Source organism: Crocuta crocuta, unplaced genomic scaffold, assembly GCF_008692635.1.
Source record: "Crocuta crocuta isolate KB4526 unplaced genomic scaffold, BGI_CrCroc_1.0 scaffold369, whole genome shotgun sequence".
NCBI lineage: Eukaryota > Metazoa > Chordata > Mammalia > Carnivora > Hyaenidae > Crocuta > Crocuta crocuta.
The window spans coordinates 282725-299145 of NW_027529441.1; the positions used below are offsets into that span (position 1 = coordinate 282725).

General features: G+C 37.6%; 1 protein-coding gene across 3 annotated transcripts in view; it reads left to right on the forward strand.

Moving 5' to 3' along the window:
• SCAF4 (SR-related CTD associated factor 4) overlaps window positions 1–16421 on the forward strand; it is a 59198-nt gene that overhangs the window by 30022 nt on the left and 12755 nt on the right. The window contains exons 8-19 of one of the 3 annotated variants that reach the window (XM_077760201.1): window positions 3245–3429; window positions 4092–4200; window positions 5789–5953; window positions 6479–6564; window positions 7221–7411; window positions 8320–8420; window positions 8864–8977; window positions 9697–9853; window positions 11346–11503; window positions 13143–13308; window positions 13396–13482; window positions 13636–13827. In XM_077760201.1, coding sequence (XP_077616327.1) covers window positions 3245–3429; window positions 4092–4200; window positions 5789–5953; window positions 6479–6564; window positions 7221–7411; window positions 8320–8420; window positions 8864–8977; window positions 9697–9853; window positions 11346–11503; window positions 13143–13308; window positions 13396–13482; window positions 13636–13827 — 1711 coding nt within the window. The remainder of the gene's footprint in view (window positions 1–3244; window positions 3430–4091; window positions 4201–5788; window positions 5954–6478; window positions 6565–7220; window positions 7412–8319; window positions 8421–8863; window positions 8978–9696; window positions 9854–11345; window positions 11504–13142; window positions 13309–13395; window positions 13483–13635; window positions 13828–16421) is intronic. The other 2 variants (XM_077760203.1, XM_077760202.1) reach the window with 2 other exon arrangements.

The window sequence follows — 16421 nt, forward strand, 5'->3', positions numbered from 1 at the left end:
CCCGTCCCCTGCTCTGCACTGTCTCTCTCAAACATAAGTGAAAAAGTACATGCTAACAGGGGGGAAATGCAGATAATACAGGAAGTTCTAAAGTAAAAAGGGGAGCGATTCTCTGCTTTGAACAGATTTGTATTCTTTCAGAGTTTAGGAAAATTCTCCCACCTGTATTTTTTTTTAATTTTATATTTTCTTTTGGTAGTTTTACATTTTTGTTTTCTGTGTTTTTCTCTTCATTCCACCTGGAACTAACTTTAGAATATGTTTCAAGATAGTTAAATCTTGAATTTTTTGGAAATAGCCAATTCTTCCTCACTACTTTTGTTATACACTGAGTTCTGAATTCTCATTTGTGTCTATTTGTGGACATTTGGATTCTGTTGTGCTCTACTATTATGTTTATTTCTGCATCATAACAATTTAAATACTTGCAACTTATATACAATATTCAGTATTTCATTTCCAAGTATTATCCACCTCCCTACCCTACCCCCACTCCTTCTTTTTCAGACTTTCTTTGGCATATGTATTAATCTGTGTTCTCCAGGGGGAAAAGCTGCTTACACACACACAGAAGGATAGAGGAGAAGGAGAGATCAGTTGATTTTTAAGGAATTCTTTGACTCAGTTGTGGAGGCTGGCAAATTTGAAATTTGTAGGGAAGAAGGCAGGCTGGAAATTTATTAGGTAAGAGTTAATGCTGCAGTTTTGAGTCTAAATTCTATGGGGCAAGTTTTCTGTGTTGCTGTCTTAAGAATTCCTTGTTCAGGAAACCTAAGTTCTTACTCGTAAGGCCCAATAAACTAGGCACCCTAACCTAGCCAAACTGGTACAATTAACCATCATAGAATACTTTTCAAGATGAACTATAGCATAAATTTTAGAATTTATTTCAGAAGTACCAAGAGCTTCTATAACAGCGTTTTCCATAGAAGTCTTACACAATTACTGCTTCATTTAATCGTAAGGTGTTTAGTCCTTTTTCATATTTGTTTCTTTTAAGTGGTCGTGTTATTAAACTCTTAAGTTTTCTGGTAGGTTCTCTGAGATTTGTGAGTAGCAACTAAATTTGACTTTTCCTCCTCAACATCTATTCCTGTTTCTTTTTCTTGTTATATTGGTGGCTTGGACTTCCAAAAAAATGTCGAATAACAGTAATGTTAATACAATTAAAATGTTAATTTTAATTGTAACTCCTCTAGTGTTTCACCTCAAGTGGGTTGGTTGGTCAGTGTTTGTTAGTTGCATGGAGTTTAGAGAAACAAATTCTGTACTTTTCCTTTGACTGAAAGGTCTGTTTTAAGCTAGTAAAATAGCTTGACTGGGAACAGTTTATTTCAGGTGCTTCACAGATCTTCAGTTTCCTAAAAAGCAATAAAAATGCCTTTTTGGATAGATTTCAGATTAATTATTTAATTGCTTCAAATATTTTTCCGAAGCATTAGATATAGATCTTAAAACTTTAAAGAACATATCTATATGTGAGGAGTGCCTTGGGTCAATCAGTTAAGCTTCCCACTCATGATTTTGGCTCATTGTTCATGAGATCAAGTCCTGAGTTGGGCTCCATGCTGAGTGAGGAACCTGCTTGGCATTTTCTCTCCCTTTCTCTGCTCCTCCCCCTGCTCACTTGAGCATATGTGTGCGCTCTCTCGCTCTCTCGCTCTCTCATTCTCTCTCTCTCTCCCCCCTCCTCTAAATAAACTTGAATATATCTGTATGTGATAAATGGCAAAGACCGTGAGTTTTGTTTTTTGTAGACCATTTAGACCTTAGTTTTAATTTTGATTCCTATTATTGACTCTGTCTTGATACTGAGTCCCTTAAATATTCAGTGTGCAGCACTGCAAAATAATATGGTTATACCTACACTTTACAGTTGCTGTGAGGGTTAAACGTGCTAATGTGTGGGAAACAGAAAGGTGTCCTGGTCATAATTAGGTTGCTCAGTTATAATAAGAACTTTTAATGATGTGGCACAGAAATACAAAGAAACACAGTGTTGTCCAAGAAGGAGACGTCCCTTCCTAATTTAGAAATCTGTTGTGCAGTAAAGTAGAACCATTATTTTTAGGCAGAAGTGTCATGGAACAACACAAATTTTAAGAATTTGAAGTTGAAAATCCATGACAAGAATTGACACAGCTTGAAGGAAAAGTATACTGCTTGTTGAATGCCAGAGACTGAGAACTTTGAAGTCAAAAGAACAGTTCCCCCTCGGGACGCCTGGGTGGCTTAGTCGGTAAAGCGTCCGACTTTCGCTTAGGTCATGATCTCGCGGTTCGTGGGTTCGAGCCCCGCGTCGGGCTCTGTGCTGACTGCCAGCTCAGAGCCTGGAGCCTGTTTCAGAGTCTGTGACTCCCTCTCTCTCTGACCCTCCCCTGCTCACGCTGTCTCNCTGTAGTAATGATTCTTAATTCCCTGGACCTTAGATTCCTTGTCTATAAAAAGAAGAAACCGTATCTAAACTATGTCTACATTGCAAGCTTCTTGTGATGTCATGAAGTATCATATGTAGATAGTAAAACACAGTAAATAGTAATAGTAGGTGTTTGTTTGTGGTGTTTACCTTCCTTACTTTCTGAACAAGTGTAATTTTTTTTTTTTTTTAATGTTTATACATCTGTTTTGAGAGGGGGAGAGAGAAACCCAAGCAGGCTCTGCAGTGTCAGCTCAGAGCCTGATGCTGGCTCAGTCTCACAAATCTGAGATCGTGACCTGAGCTTCGGAAATCAAGAGTCGGACGCTTAACTGAGTGAGCCAGCATTTTCACGTGTGCCAAGTTCCAGAAGTTTTTGGTCTCTGAAAGAGAGTATTTTAATAAAATATTTATAGTGCCAAATTAACTATAAATTAAGCATATAGAAAATAATCAGGAAGAAAACACTGCATTTAAATTGAGAAAGAAAAGCAGAATGAAAAATTATCTTTTTCAGATGGCATTTGTATGGAAATTATCTGTAAACCAAGGTCCTGAGGGGCCAGTGGGAACGTGAGATTGTGCAGGACAGCACAGTGGCATCGTAGATGACAGTAAACACGGTTGTTTTTATAGTCTTTTGTCTGGTGTAGCCCAGTCTCACTTTTAAAATGGAATATGGAGGGCGCCTGGCTGGCTCAGCCAGTAGAGCGTGCAACTCTTGCTCCTGGGGTTGTGAGTTCAGGCCCCATGTTGAGTAGAGAGCTTATTTTTATAAAGTAAACAAAAATATTAAAATAAAATGGAATATTGACATCCATATTCCAGAAGCTACTCGATAGATTTGATTATGACGATGAGCCAGAAGCTGTGGAAGAAGCAAAGAAAGAAGATGCTGCTGCTGCTGCCGCCGCCGCCACCGCCACAGCACCTGCTGTGGCTGTCACACCTTCAGCACCTGCTGCCACCACACCGGCTGCCACGCCTGCCACTTCCCCTCCACAGGCACCCTTGTAAGTTTCTTTTTTCTGTTCCTCAGGGGATATGAGTGGGAATCACAGTGCAGGTAGAGCTGGCCCTTGTGCGCATGGTGGTGAGATGGGGGAGCTAGCCCCCGCGGTCAGACATCCACTTTAGAACTTCTGTCTTCCCCAAAACTTCTGTAGCCTGCTGTTGACCGGAAGCCTAATCCATAATGTGAACAGTTGAGTAACGTATATTTTGTATGTTGTATGTATTACATACTGTATTCTTCCAATAAAGTAAGCTAGAGAAAACACAGTGTTAAGAAAATCATAAGGAAAATATGTTTATAGTACTACACTGTATCCAAAAAAATCTGTGGATAAGTGGACTCACACAGTTCAAGGCCATGTTGTTCAAGGGTCAACTGTAACTTTAGTGACAAAATCATTTTTCGTATCGTCATTGTTTTTTAAAATTATGATATTTTGGGTTTTCTCTTGGGAGGGGATCCTATCAGATTTGCAAGTAAAGATGGCTTTTATAATGGAAATAATGCTGAATATATAAATTAAGATAGGCAAGTATCTGATTCAGTAAGATGTTGATTATTAATGACTCCTGAACAACATTCTTGTGTCTGTCTAGTATAAATGTGGCTAAGAATCTCACGTATTTTTGAATGGGTAAAAGACTACTCATCTTTTTTTAGTGGTTTTCCTGGAGATGGCATGCAGCAGCCAGCGTACACACAGCATCAAAATATGGATCAGTTCCAGCCTCGAATGATGACAATGCAGCAGGATCCGGTGCACCATCAGGTACAGCTACGTTTTGCTAAGTGAAGATCTATTCATTAGAGCATACAAATGCATTTCCCAGATCACTGTCCTTTAGCTGTGTGTTTGGCCAAGTACTGCAGCTACCGTCAAAGCCGATGAGCATGTATGTGATTGAGTTGTTGTTTTTAGAAAGCTTTAATTAAAACAAGCATGCTAAATATTACATGCTTATATTTTAATAATAATTTTTTGTTAAAATAGTTTAGGGTGAGATTATGGCTCTGTTTCAGTCCCTCGGGAGGAGCCTTTTTTGGGGGTAAATGTTAAGGTGCTTTAGAGGGTTTTCTCAGCTTTCACATTCAGGAGTATAGTTTGAAGTCTGCAGTAAAAGGAGCATAGCATACTGGAGAATTGGAAGTTAGTAGAGATATATTTGTTCGTTGGATTTATTTTAGTAAATCTTCTATTCAGAGTTTTCTAAACTTGACTATGCAGCTAAATTATAGATGTAGGACTCCAGTGCTAAAGTCAGTCTAGAGAATCTGTACATTTTTTTAAATTGTATGCTTCATAGCCTTAGTTTAGAAAGGGATCTCAGAAATCTCTTTAGACTGTATTCATTTTCTTATGTACATTGTGTTTGGCCCATTCTATAATTGGTAATACGAAAGTGATACTGATTTTGATGATTTCTTGATGAATGAAGTTTGAGAAGTACTTTATAAGTAAGTCTATTTAAAATCTGACAAAAACCTGTGTACGTATTTCCAAATGTTTGACAGTTACTGATAGTTTAAAATTAGAAGGAATACTTCTTTGTGACGATTATAATTATACTTTTAATTTTGTTTTGGTATTGGACCAGCACCTGCCGAAATACATTATGTTGTGGCTTGCTTGCATTATTATGATATTTTAAGCCCTAAAAGTAGGCACATTTGTTGAAACTTGCCTTGAAGTAAATTTTTAAAAAGTGAACCTATACATGTCATTGCTGTAGCCACTCTTCCTCCCAAAAGGCTTAATTAATTGCCTTTGAAGTTGAAAGGAGATAGTTTGCAATACAGTACCTCTCTGACTTTTAAGTTTAGTCTGTCATTGTTGTTCCTCATATAAATGTGTCTTTAAATATATAAAGTCAAACCTTTGTATTTATAATTTTTAAAAGTTACAGGATTTTTAACCTATAATTGGATATGTAACGGTTCTTCAGGTAAATATTACACCTATGGAAATTATTAATCTTTGCATCTCACTACAGTTTTCTTTTGATGAAAATTTACTGAAGATGTTTTAGGGTAGGGTTGTTTTAAATGTTTGTTTATTTTGAGAGGGAGTGTGTGTATGCACGCAAATTGGGGAGGGGCAGAGAGAGGTGGGGAAACAGGGAATCACAAGCAGGCTTAGTGTTGTCAGCGCAGAGCCGGACTTGGGGCTTGAAACCGTGAACCTGTGAACCGTGAGATCATAACCTGAGCCGACATCAAGAGTCGACTGCACAATCACTTGAACCACCAAGGCACCCTGAAGATATTTTAGTTGTATATCAAGTAACTGAACGCTTTCTTAATTATTTTTGGTAGCTGTTACTTAAAATCTACTCATGTGCTTTCTTCAAATTCAAAAGGTTCCACTTCCTCCTAATGGACAGATGCCAGGTTTTGGCCTTCTTCCTACACCTCCATTTCCTCCCATGGCTCAGTCTGTGATTCCTCCAACTCCACCCGTGCAGCAGCCTTTCCAAGCTGCTTTTCAGACGCCAAATGAACCACTTCCACAGAAGACACATCAGGTAAAACTATATTCTAGGATTCATGATCTTTTTGATTGCTTCAACTTAACGTGTAGATTCCTGCCTGTTTGCTTGTTCTCTTCATTTTTGAATGTGAAGAAAGATTTTGTTTGGCATCTATTGACCTCTCTGTGCCTCAAGTTTTTCATGTGGAAGGTGAACATAGTAATACCAATTTCCATAGGATTCTGTGAGGATTGAGGTAGAGTGTAGAATGCTTAACCAATGCCTAGTTCATTGCTGTAGTCAATGGTTTATTAGAATAGTATATAACTTGTACAAATTTCCAGATGTGTTTGTCTGGAAGTGTTTCTTCTAATCTTGTAAACCTAATAAATTTTTTTCCCCACTGATGGATAGTCATTGTTAAACTAATAATGTGATGTCAAGTATCCAAAATAAATGTTTCAGGGCAAGAGATAGGTATGTAATTTAGCAATTTTTAGATTTTGTTTTCTTACCTTTATAATTTCCACTTTTCTCATTTAATGATGGGTGGTTGTTTTTGGTTTTGTTTTTTTCAAGGAAATGGAAGTAGAACAACCTTGTATCCAAGAAGTTAAGCGACACATGTCTGATAACAGAAAGTCGAGATCTAGGTCAGCATCCAGGTAATTGATAGACGTTGTTTTTCCAGTCATCTATGTCTTAGGAGAATGATTAAAATCAAAACAATTACTTTTAGATATGCAGTGTTAATAAAATAACATTTGGTTTATTTGTGTGTCTGTATGTGTAGAATGGGGGCAGAAGTAGTAATAAAAAAAACTAAGGTCGGTCATCTCACCCCTGCTTTTACCCCTTGAGTTGCTGTACTGTCTACATGCAGCTATACAGAGTAAGAATTATGTATTCACAGTTCCTTCACAAATTTTCCAGCCGACAGAAATGGAAAGATAGTAAGCAATACTATAATCAGATATTGATTTAATTGCTGCAGAAAAGAAGTTAACTGAGAAGATAGATATTTGTAGTAGAAGTGTATCTCAATGATGACAGCCTCTAACACTACCAGTATGTAATTCAGTCTAGTACCAAGTTATCGAAGATGAGACATACTTATATATGCCAGTAACCTTATTTATCACATTTAAAATAGGTGCATGGTTTCTAACTTTCAACATGTTAAAAACCTTCAAAATGAATTCCTTGCTACTGAATTATTACATATCTAAACATTAAACTATTTAGTTATATATAGATATATAGATACCTTTTCTGTTTTTTCTCCATGTTGTGTTCATTCTCTTCCTCATGAAAATGTTAGGTCACCAAAAAGAAGGCGATCTCGATCTGGCTCTAGATCGCGAAGGTCCCGTCATCGCCGTTCTCGTTCTCGGTCCAGAGATCGACGCCGACATTCGCCTAGATCTCGGTCCCAAGAAAGGCGAGATCGAGAAAAAGAAAGAGAACGCCGACAAAAAGGCCTTCCTCAAATCAAACCAGAAACTGCAAGTGGTAAATTAAAGTTCTTGCGTTATTTTTTCATGTTCAAGTTTAAAATGTTTTTTAACTGATAGCAAATGACTGCTCTATCATATCTTGTTTGTTTGTGCTTTGGTGTACATCCTTGAGTTTGCTTTGATATGTTAAGCCAGTTATAAAGAAGCAAGTAAGGAGTAAATGAAACTAATAGTGATGAGGAATAAAATAATAGCATGGCTTTATGAAATTGAAAGCAATTAACTAGGTCTCTTTCACATCATGGCAAGGTTTTCCTTTTTTCCCAGATTAACTAACTCTTTTATAATAAGATTTATGGTTTTACAGACTAGATTACCTTGCATTATCTCCTGAATATCATCATGTGTTTAGAATATGTTTAATAAGGTCTGCTAGACACATTCTTGATACAGATTAGCAGTTATAAGTTGAAATTCTAATTTATACTACAAGAAGGGTGTATGTAAAGCTTCTGATTCTGTAAGTTTTATTACATAGAACACAACATAAGAGAAAAACCACTGTGTACACTCGACTGTCAGAAAGGGACAAGTGTAGCAGTGGACAGAAGCACCGGCCTGGTTGTTGACTGAGAGTTGGATCAGGTCTTCTCACTTGCCAGGGGTGGCCTTGGGCAGGTTATTGTGTCTGGCCCATTTTCATCAATGAAATCTTTAGATCTGTCAACAAAAGAAAGAGACTTTTTCAGCTCTTATGTTATTCATCATCCTACTCCATTTCTGGAAGTACTACTATAATTTACTAGAGTTTTTTTTAGATGCGTATAGAATTTGCTACTTAACCTGATGGTATCCTGTAACTTACGCATTTTCTCTATAATGATTTTCTTTTCCCCTGTAGAAAAGTATCGTGCTGCGCATTACCAGATGTGTATATTTTTATGATTATAATTTTATTTTAAGTTTGTAGCACTACACTCTGGGTGGGACAGCTGGACAAAAGGACTACTCAGCAAGATGTTGCAAGTCTTCTGGAAGAGTTTGGTCCAATTGAATCAATTAATGTGAGTGTTTATTAAGTTAATGTAATGACAGTGGACAGGTGTGATTAATGCCATTTTACAAAGTTAAAGACTTGAGGCCCAGGTTAAAATTTGCCCAGCTTTGTAGTAGATGTAGCTAGAGTATAGGTGTTGAGTCCATGCTTAGCATTCTCTGCATTTAACCACATTTCTTGGATAACCAAGTTTAATTTAAAACCTTTCTCTAGAAAAATCTGTATTAACAAAACTTGGAGAACCATAGGTTTTTTTAAAAGTTGATAGTTGATACCAAACTTGACTTGCCAGTTTATAACAAGGTAATCTCAGATTATAAAATCCTGGCTGGGGAGGGTGGGTAATGGGCAGGGGAGTTGGGGATGTTGGAACTAGTTATTTAGTATTTATTTTCTCTTGTTGCTCTTTGATTTTATTATATTTTATAATATTAAAATGTTTTGGAACAGATGATTCCTCCAAGAGGTTGTGCCTATATTGTTATGGTTCATAGGCAAGATGCTTATCGCGCCCTGCAGAAACTGAGCCGAGGAAACTATAAAGTGAACCAGAAATCCATAAAGGTATATTTTTATACCTTATTATTTTACATTTAACACATAGTATTACTTGGCTTTTTAAAAACTGATTTTGGACACTAAGGCATTTCATGTGTAGCTATTTAAGAGGTTTATCTCCTAAAAGGTAACATAAAATTAAAAACTTTTAATTTGAAATGTTAAATGTTTAAATGCAAGGTATTTTTGGTTTTTACACATTTTAGTTTTAAAGTTTGCCATCTCATTCTTAGAATAAACTTAAAAATATTCAACAGAGATAAAGATAATAGGTACATTGGTATTCTTCCTGTAAGGGGCCAGAGTCCGCATTACCTCAACGCTGTACCCTTGGATCATACTGCAAAAGGATTTTGTGTAATGGTAAATAATTTCAAAGTACCCAAGACTTTGGAAAGTGGTCCCCATGTGCTGGGCTATACAGGAAACTTCAGCTTTCCCCAATAAACATTATTTTCCTTTTCTCTAAGTTTTATGTTGGCTGGATTGGGGAGTGAATGGTTGGAGGAGTGATATGGAGGTGATGCCAGTTAAATTCCACGAGAACAAAGTAGGAGGAGAAAAGGTTAACCAATTTCCTAGCATCAAAGTGAGACCCAGGAGTAGGGCAGATTACTCCCTTGTTGCCCATGTCTGAGTGATTAGAAATGTGAGGAATGGTTAATTCTCAGAACTGACTTTTTTCCCCCATCCTTTCTTTTTATGTTAAACTGATGGTGATATAGATTGCCTGGGCTTTAAACAAAGGAATAAAGGCAGATTATAAGCAGTATTGGGATGTAGAACTGGGTGTTACTTATATTCCATGGGACAAAGTCAAGCCTGAAGAACTGGAGAGTTTTTGTGAAGGAGGAATGTTGGACAGTGATACACTTAATCCAGGTAAAGCAGTATTTTAGTTCTTTAAAATTCATCTGTTTTCTTGATAGTGCATGTGAAAAATGTTTCATTCTTTGCTGTAGGGATTTTTGAGATTTTTCAAGTACCCACTATGTGCCATTTGCTCCACTAAAAACTGAGGAAACAGTGGTGCATGAGACAGATAGATATGGTCTTTGCCCTTAATGCAACTTATATTTAGTGGGATAGATTCAGACACAAATGAAATAATACTGATTGTGGAGTTAATCATTAATTACAGTATTAAGTATTTAAGTAAAAATTAAATAGGATTTTTCACTGTGAAGACCTAGCATATCCAAATGAGTCTTAAACTGAGCATTATTGGTATTGCTTTAAGCCAGTGCTTCATAATAATTTCTTTGAAAGCATGTAAATGTCCAGAGAAGCGATTGAAAGTAAACATGTAAGATGAGAAAGTGCAGTTACCTATGGCATGACTATTAAAAATCTGGATTGACAGTAGGATTACAGTGGGGAAAATAGCATGTGTGGGCATGACCTGGGGATTGATAGACAGCTGGATGAGGAGTGCAGGGTGGTATGGCAAAATAAAGCAAGAGACTTAAGGAGTTTCAAGCAAGCAGAGTTGGTTGGAGAGCAAAAAAGAGATGAAGCAATGTTGAGCCATTCCCGTACCGTGACCTCTTTCCCCCCAGTGCGTGATGCCTTCACTTAAGGGGCGAGTTAGGTTGGAACTCCTGGGTGATGCACTCTGTTAAGCGTCCAACTCTTGATTTAAGCTTAGGTCATGATCTCATGGTTCATGAGTTCCAGCCCTGCATCTGGTTCTGTGATGACAGTGTAGAGCCTGCTTGGGGTTCTCTCTCTTTCTTTACCTCCCCTGCTTGCTTTCTCTCTCTCTCTCTCTCTCTCAGATAAACTTCTTTTTAAAAGGGTAGGTAGAGCTAGGTTTCCATTCAGGCAGATATGTATCAGGGGTCTACTGTGTGCCAAACATTTTGGCACAGGCTCTGGTTGGGGTGCACAGAATCTTGCTCCTCCCTCCTGGGATCTTTAATCCAGCTAATATACTATCATGGTTAAAAACATAGACCCTGGGTCAAACAAAACAAAACAAAAAACATAGACCCTGGATCCAGTTGTGTGTATGTTGAGTCTTGACTAACAAGTCTGCTGCTTGTTAGTATGTGACCTTGTTTTCCTCAATTTCCAAATTATTTTCCTCATTCGTATAATGGGAATAATAACGGGACCTACTTCTAGATGGTTATGAGAATTCATTGAAGGAATACATACAGAAAGTGCTTCAAACAGTGCCTGACACACAATAAGCATTCTTTTGCATGTTTGTTATTGTTCATTCATTTAGTTAATATTAAGATTAGCACAGGCATTTCTTTCATAATGAGACTGCTGATTTTTTTATATAATCATTTTAAAAATAATTCTAGATGCAAAGTTATTTAAAAAAAATGGTAAAGTTTTACTGTTAAATACTTTTAAATACTAGATTGGAAAGGAATCCCCAAGAAGCATGAAAATGAAGTGGCTCAAAACGGAGGGGCAGAAACCTCACATACAGAACCAGTATCACCCATACCTAAACCTTTGCCAGTGCCTGTGCCTCCTATTCCTGTTCCCGCACCTATAACAGTGCCACCTCCACAGGTAAGAGTATTTGGGGCGTTACTTAAACTTGTAAGTGACAGAAAAACTTTTCTAACTCTTATTATAGATGTATGTCTATGTCAGTGTTAAAAGACACGAACACATATGTGTGCATGTTAATAATATTTTGGTATGTCAGACCTACTGTTGATAAACTAACACATTTTTTCATAAACATCAGTAAAATCAATTTATATTGCTTTGCATCTGTCTAGATTATTCAGTGTCTTCCTAATGTTTCCGACTTAAGATGCAAACCTAATAGCATTGCTTGTATTCAGCTTCCTCTTGTTTTCTTTTATTGGATCTTTATTCTTTGGGTTGTTTATGTTCTGAGGGAACTTGGATATATACCCAACAAGCAGATGTTTTGAGAGAAAGAGAGTCTCTTAATCTTCAGTTTGGGTGGTTCTGTCATGAAATTTTTTTTAATGGATGAGTGAGAGCTGTTTAATAAATTGAGTGCCATTTAACACGAAGGTATGTTCATAAACTGTGTGGTCAGTCAGTGCATTTATTACTTGGGAGGAGACAGTCTAGATTCTGACAGAATGTAGTTTGAATCCCAGCTCAATTGTTTATTCTCAGCAATGTGACATTGGGCAGATCACCTAAGCTTTAATTCCCTATCTACAAATGCACAAGCTCCCCCTCTTGGCTTTGGCTCTGGTATTCTTCCTAGGTCAGAGTTGTTCTTCCTAAGTCAGAGTTTTGAGGATTAAATCAGGTAGTGTGTGTTAAATTATAAGAGCTCAATAATGAACAACCTTTTGGTAAAAAATTGTAGGTACTTGACCCACAGTTTTATCTAATCTATTAGATTTTTCTTGCTTTTCCGTACCTTTTTCAGTTTTTCACATTAAATCTGAATCAGATAAATCTGAGCTATCACAAAAGCAGGTTACGTAGCCTCTTGATTTTCCCAGTGTAAGGAGAAAATTACATGCTTTGATACATACTTAATGCTGATATTTTATAAATAGATTCCCTACATTGACAGACTCTTTAGTTCATCTTTTGGACAGGCCCTTCCAGCACAGATTCTAAATAAGATTCAGTGTATATCACCACTCATTTAAAGAAACCTGACTAATCTGTTAAAATTGGTCATATATATATTTTTTAATAGCTAACATTTGTAGGGTGTTTTTTAAGTGACAGGCACCAGCACTTAACATGTATTCCCTCTGTAATCCCCATAATTATGTGAGGTTGGCATTTTTTTCATTTTACAGATGAGTAAACTGAGGCACTTGAGGTCACAAAGCTAGTTAAAAGCAGGAAGGGGGCAGGCAGTTTCACCCCAGGACCTGTGATCTTAATCCCTACAAGTTGCCAGGTCGCTTTTCTTAGAGTTGTAGTTCTCAAATTTACTGACCTGACCATGGTACATTTTTTAACATAGCGTGTTCTGTCAGGACACCAGGAGATGCTTGTGAGGTACAGTGTGAATTTGCTGTCATAGAGAACAGAAATTTGAGGACTGTCCTTTAGAGGGAGTACTAATTACCACCTGTTACTAGATAAATTTACTCACAGAATCAAAAATTTCGAAATAAACAAGATCTTCATCTCTCCTTACCGTACGGGTGGGAGGGTGGCTAGGTCCTTGGCTTCATTATTCTTCCTTGGTCTTTAGGTCCCGCCGCATCAGCCAGGGCCTCCCGTAGTTGGTGCTCTCCAGCCCCCCGCTTTCACGCCTCCCTTGGGCATTCCTCCTCCGGGCTTCGCTCCCGGTGTGCCGCCGCCGCCGCCGCCCCCACCGTTTTTGCGCCCAGGATTTAACCCGATGCATTTACCACCAGGTACAGTGAGTTGTTTAAGAAGACATTCTTTTTAGATCCCCGAATTAGGGGACACAACATACGTTGACATTATTTTTCTTATTATAGGTTTTCTTCCTCCTGGACCCCCACCTCCTATAACTCCACCCGTATCCATTCCTCCTCCTCACACTCCACCAATAAGCATCCCAAACTGTAAGCATGTTTTCCTTTTGTGTTCACTAGTCCTCTTGGTGTTGGGAGTAGGAGGGAGAGTGGACCAGTAATAGGGTCTAGAGTGTGGCAGGAGAATGTTGACTGGGGAGAAAATTATTCAGCTTCACATGTTGATGTAATTATATTCCTTAGCTACTATCGCTGGTATAAATGAAGACACTACAAAAGACTTATCTATTGGAAATCCCATTCCAACAGTGGTGTCTGGGGCTAGAGGAAACGCCGAGTCTGGTGACAGTGCGAAAATGTATGGCTCCGCTGTGCCACCTGCTGCACCCACGAATCTGCCCACCCCTCCTGTAACGCAGCCTGTTTCACTTCTTGGTAAGTTAATTTTTTTATCAGTAGTTTTTTTCCCCCCACCCAGGTTAGGTTTTTTTAAAGAACAATGCTCATTTCTCTGAGGAAGAGCTTCTTCTTAAATATGTGCACTTGGTCATTACCAAGAGTAGCCCCAGAGACAGCCTCTAAGATGAAATCCTGTTTGTCCTGAATAAAAGTGTGGATTTGTACATCTTAATTTGCTATAGGAAAGTGATGAATCTCTTGACAGAAGGGATTGGTACAAAGTCCATGATTAAAACCCCAGACATTCAGCTTTATAAAGAGATAGCATTTCTTTGACAACATAGAATTTTTTTCCTGTCTGGACCAATTTTTCTAAAACCCTGGGCTGTAGTAGCTTTCTCTTGGCCAGCAAAGAACTTCTCTTAGATACATGTAATAAAATGGCTTTATTGTCTGAATGACACTTGTACAGCCTAGGGTAATGCTTTCTCACTGACCCTTCAGTTTTCTCCTGCTAGTTTTATCTGTTGGTACTCTTTACCCACGATCAAGGGAAGTGTGATTTAGATTGTTTATGTCTTTAAGAGGCTTTACCTTTGCTTGAATTATAAATGATTATTTTATAGATTTGTTACATCTTATAGACTTGTTAGAGTTATTAATCTATTACATTAATTGCTGTATTTTGAAGTGGTTTTGCCAAGTGTAATTAACGCTTGATTCTCCTAATGGGTAGTTAAATCATCCTTAGCATTATAACATTCTAGTCCTGTGAGCCCATTGTATTTTTCAGAGGTATATGTATGTGTACATATGTGCTTTCATAATCTTAGATCTTTTTTTTTAGGAGAGAGCACATTAGTTGCCTCTGAGATGTAGGACTATGGGATGTTAGGACTATAGGACATTAGTTTGTGATTCAGGACTTTTACTTTTCACTTACACCTTTCAGTGCTGTTGGAAATTTTTACTTTGTGCATATACTATATTTATAATAAAAATCAATTTGTTTTTAAATGGCATGCTGTCTTCTGCCCTCTCTGAGACTAAGCTTAGTCCGATAATAAACTTGATTTTTATTTCCTCTAGTACACAGACTGGGTAATGGTGAAAGAGAATTTGGGATTAAAACTTGTCACCAGTATTGTAGCAGTAGTCTTCGTAAAGATGGAAAATAGTGTGTTTAATGAGGAAATTGCCTAAGGGGTCTACGGTATAAATGAAAATCATGTAGTAGAAGGAACATTGTTCTAGGATCCGGGAAACGTTAATGTCTTTGGATCTCAGTTTCGTTTTTCATATTTGTAATAAGATAGTTGCATAAGAACCACAGAATCTGAGTTGGCTTGACTTTTCTGATCAGCCGCTTTTCTCCACTTCACACCAGCACCCCTGATTATGAATTTTCTTTGTAGTGAAATTTCCTAGTCTGTCATCCGTGGATATTAGGCCACGGGAGAGTATTTACAAAATGGCATGCATTTGTGCTTTTTTTCTGGTCTTCGTAAACTCTCTGAATGAAAGATTTCTTCATCCCTAAGAGTTTAATAACCACTACTTTCAAATAAGTATGAAGTATAAGTAGCCTGCTCCTGATTTAACATTTAGGTCTTGACCACTCTGCCCTTTATTTCTTATCACAACCGAAGTGCATAATCTGAACTCTGCATCCAACATGTGAAACAAAATAAAGCACAGATCAAAAGTTGGTGAGCTTGGAACCAAACCTACTAACCTAAGCACTTAGCATTTACCATTACTTGACATAATTCTATGTGTGTCTTTCCTTCCCTCCCTTTCTCAAATACGTACTAGAATGGAAACTCTCTGAGAGAGGGCCAGTCGTTACTTGAATAAGTGGATAGATAGATGGTTTTCAATGCAGGGCTGTTTGTACCTCACTTGTTTGTCTATAACTTTGAAGACAAAACTTAAAAATTAAAGGCTGTTCCAAATCTGGAATGATTAAAGTGTGACATAACATAAAAACAAAAACTGTTTTTGTTAAAATGAGTACTTTTAAGTAAAATGCAGTAACTTAATTTCAGTCACAAGAAAGAAAGCCTTTTGTGTTCCCTCAACTAGAAATCTTGAAAAGAAATTCCCATAAAATTTGACCTTTTAAAGAAAGGAGACCTTAATGTGTGTGCAAATAAAGGAGGATTTATCCAAAAGAGTAATCACAGTTGCCTCCTGTTGATAAAGGAGTGCAGTGCCCACATGCTGTATGGCAGCTCTGAAGCATTGCTGCTCAGGGTGGGAGGTTGTTGATGGTGACCAGGGTAACAGAATATTAGCAATAAGATGCTTTCAAGTTTCCTCTTGGTGCTCTAATGTTTTCTCTTACGATAATAAAAAGAAATGCTATGCTGTACCAGAAAACTCTAAGCCTAGAAGGTGATATGAAACTCCAGTTTCTTCATCTGTAAAAAAAAAAAAAAAGGTGAGGGGGGAATAAAAATGACACACCAGGGTGTTGTGGTGATTCACTGGGCTTGTGTACGTAAACAACTGACACACGGAGCCTGCCACAGGCTAGGCTGTCAGTGAATGGTGGGTGCTTATTACAGGTAAGGAGTGTCATAAGGGATACTTAGAATACCTAGAGAAGAATATCTATACTTTGTAAT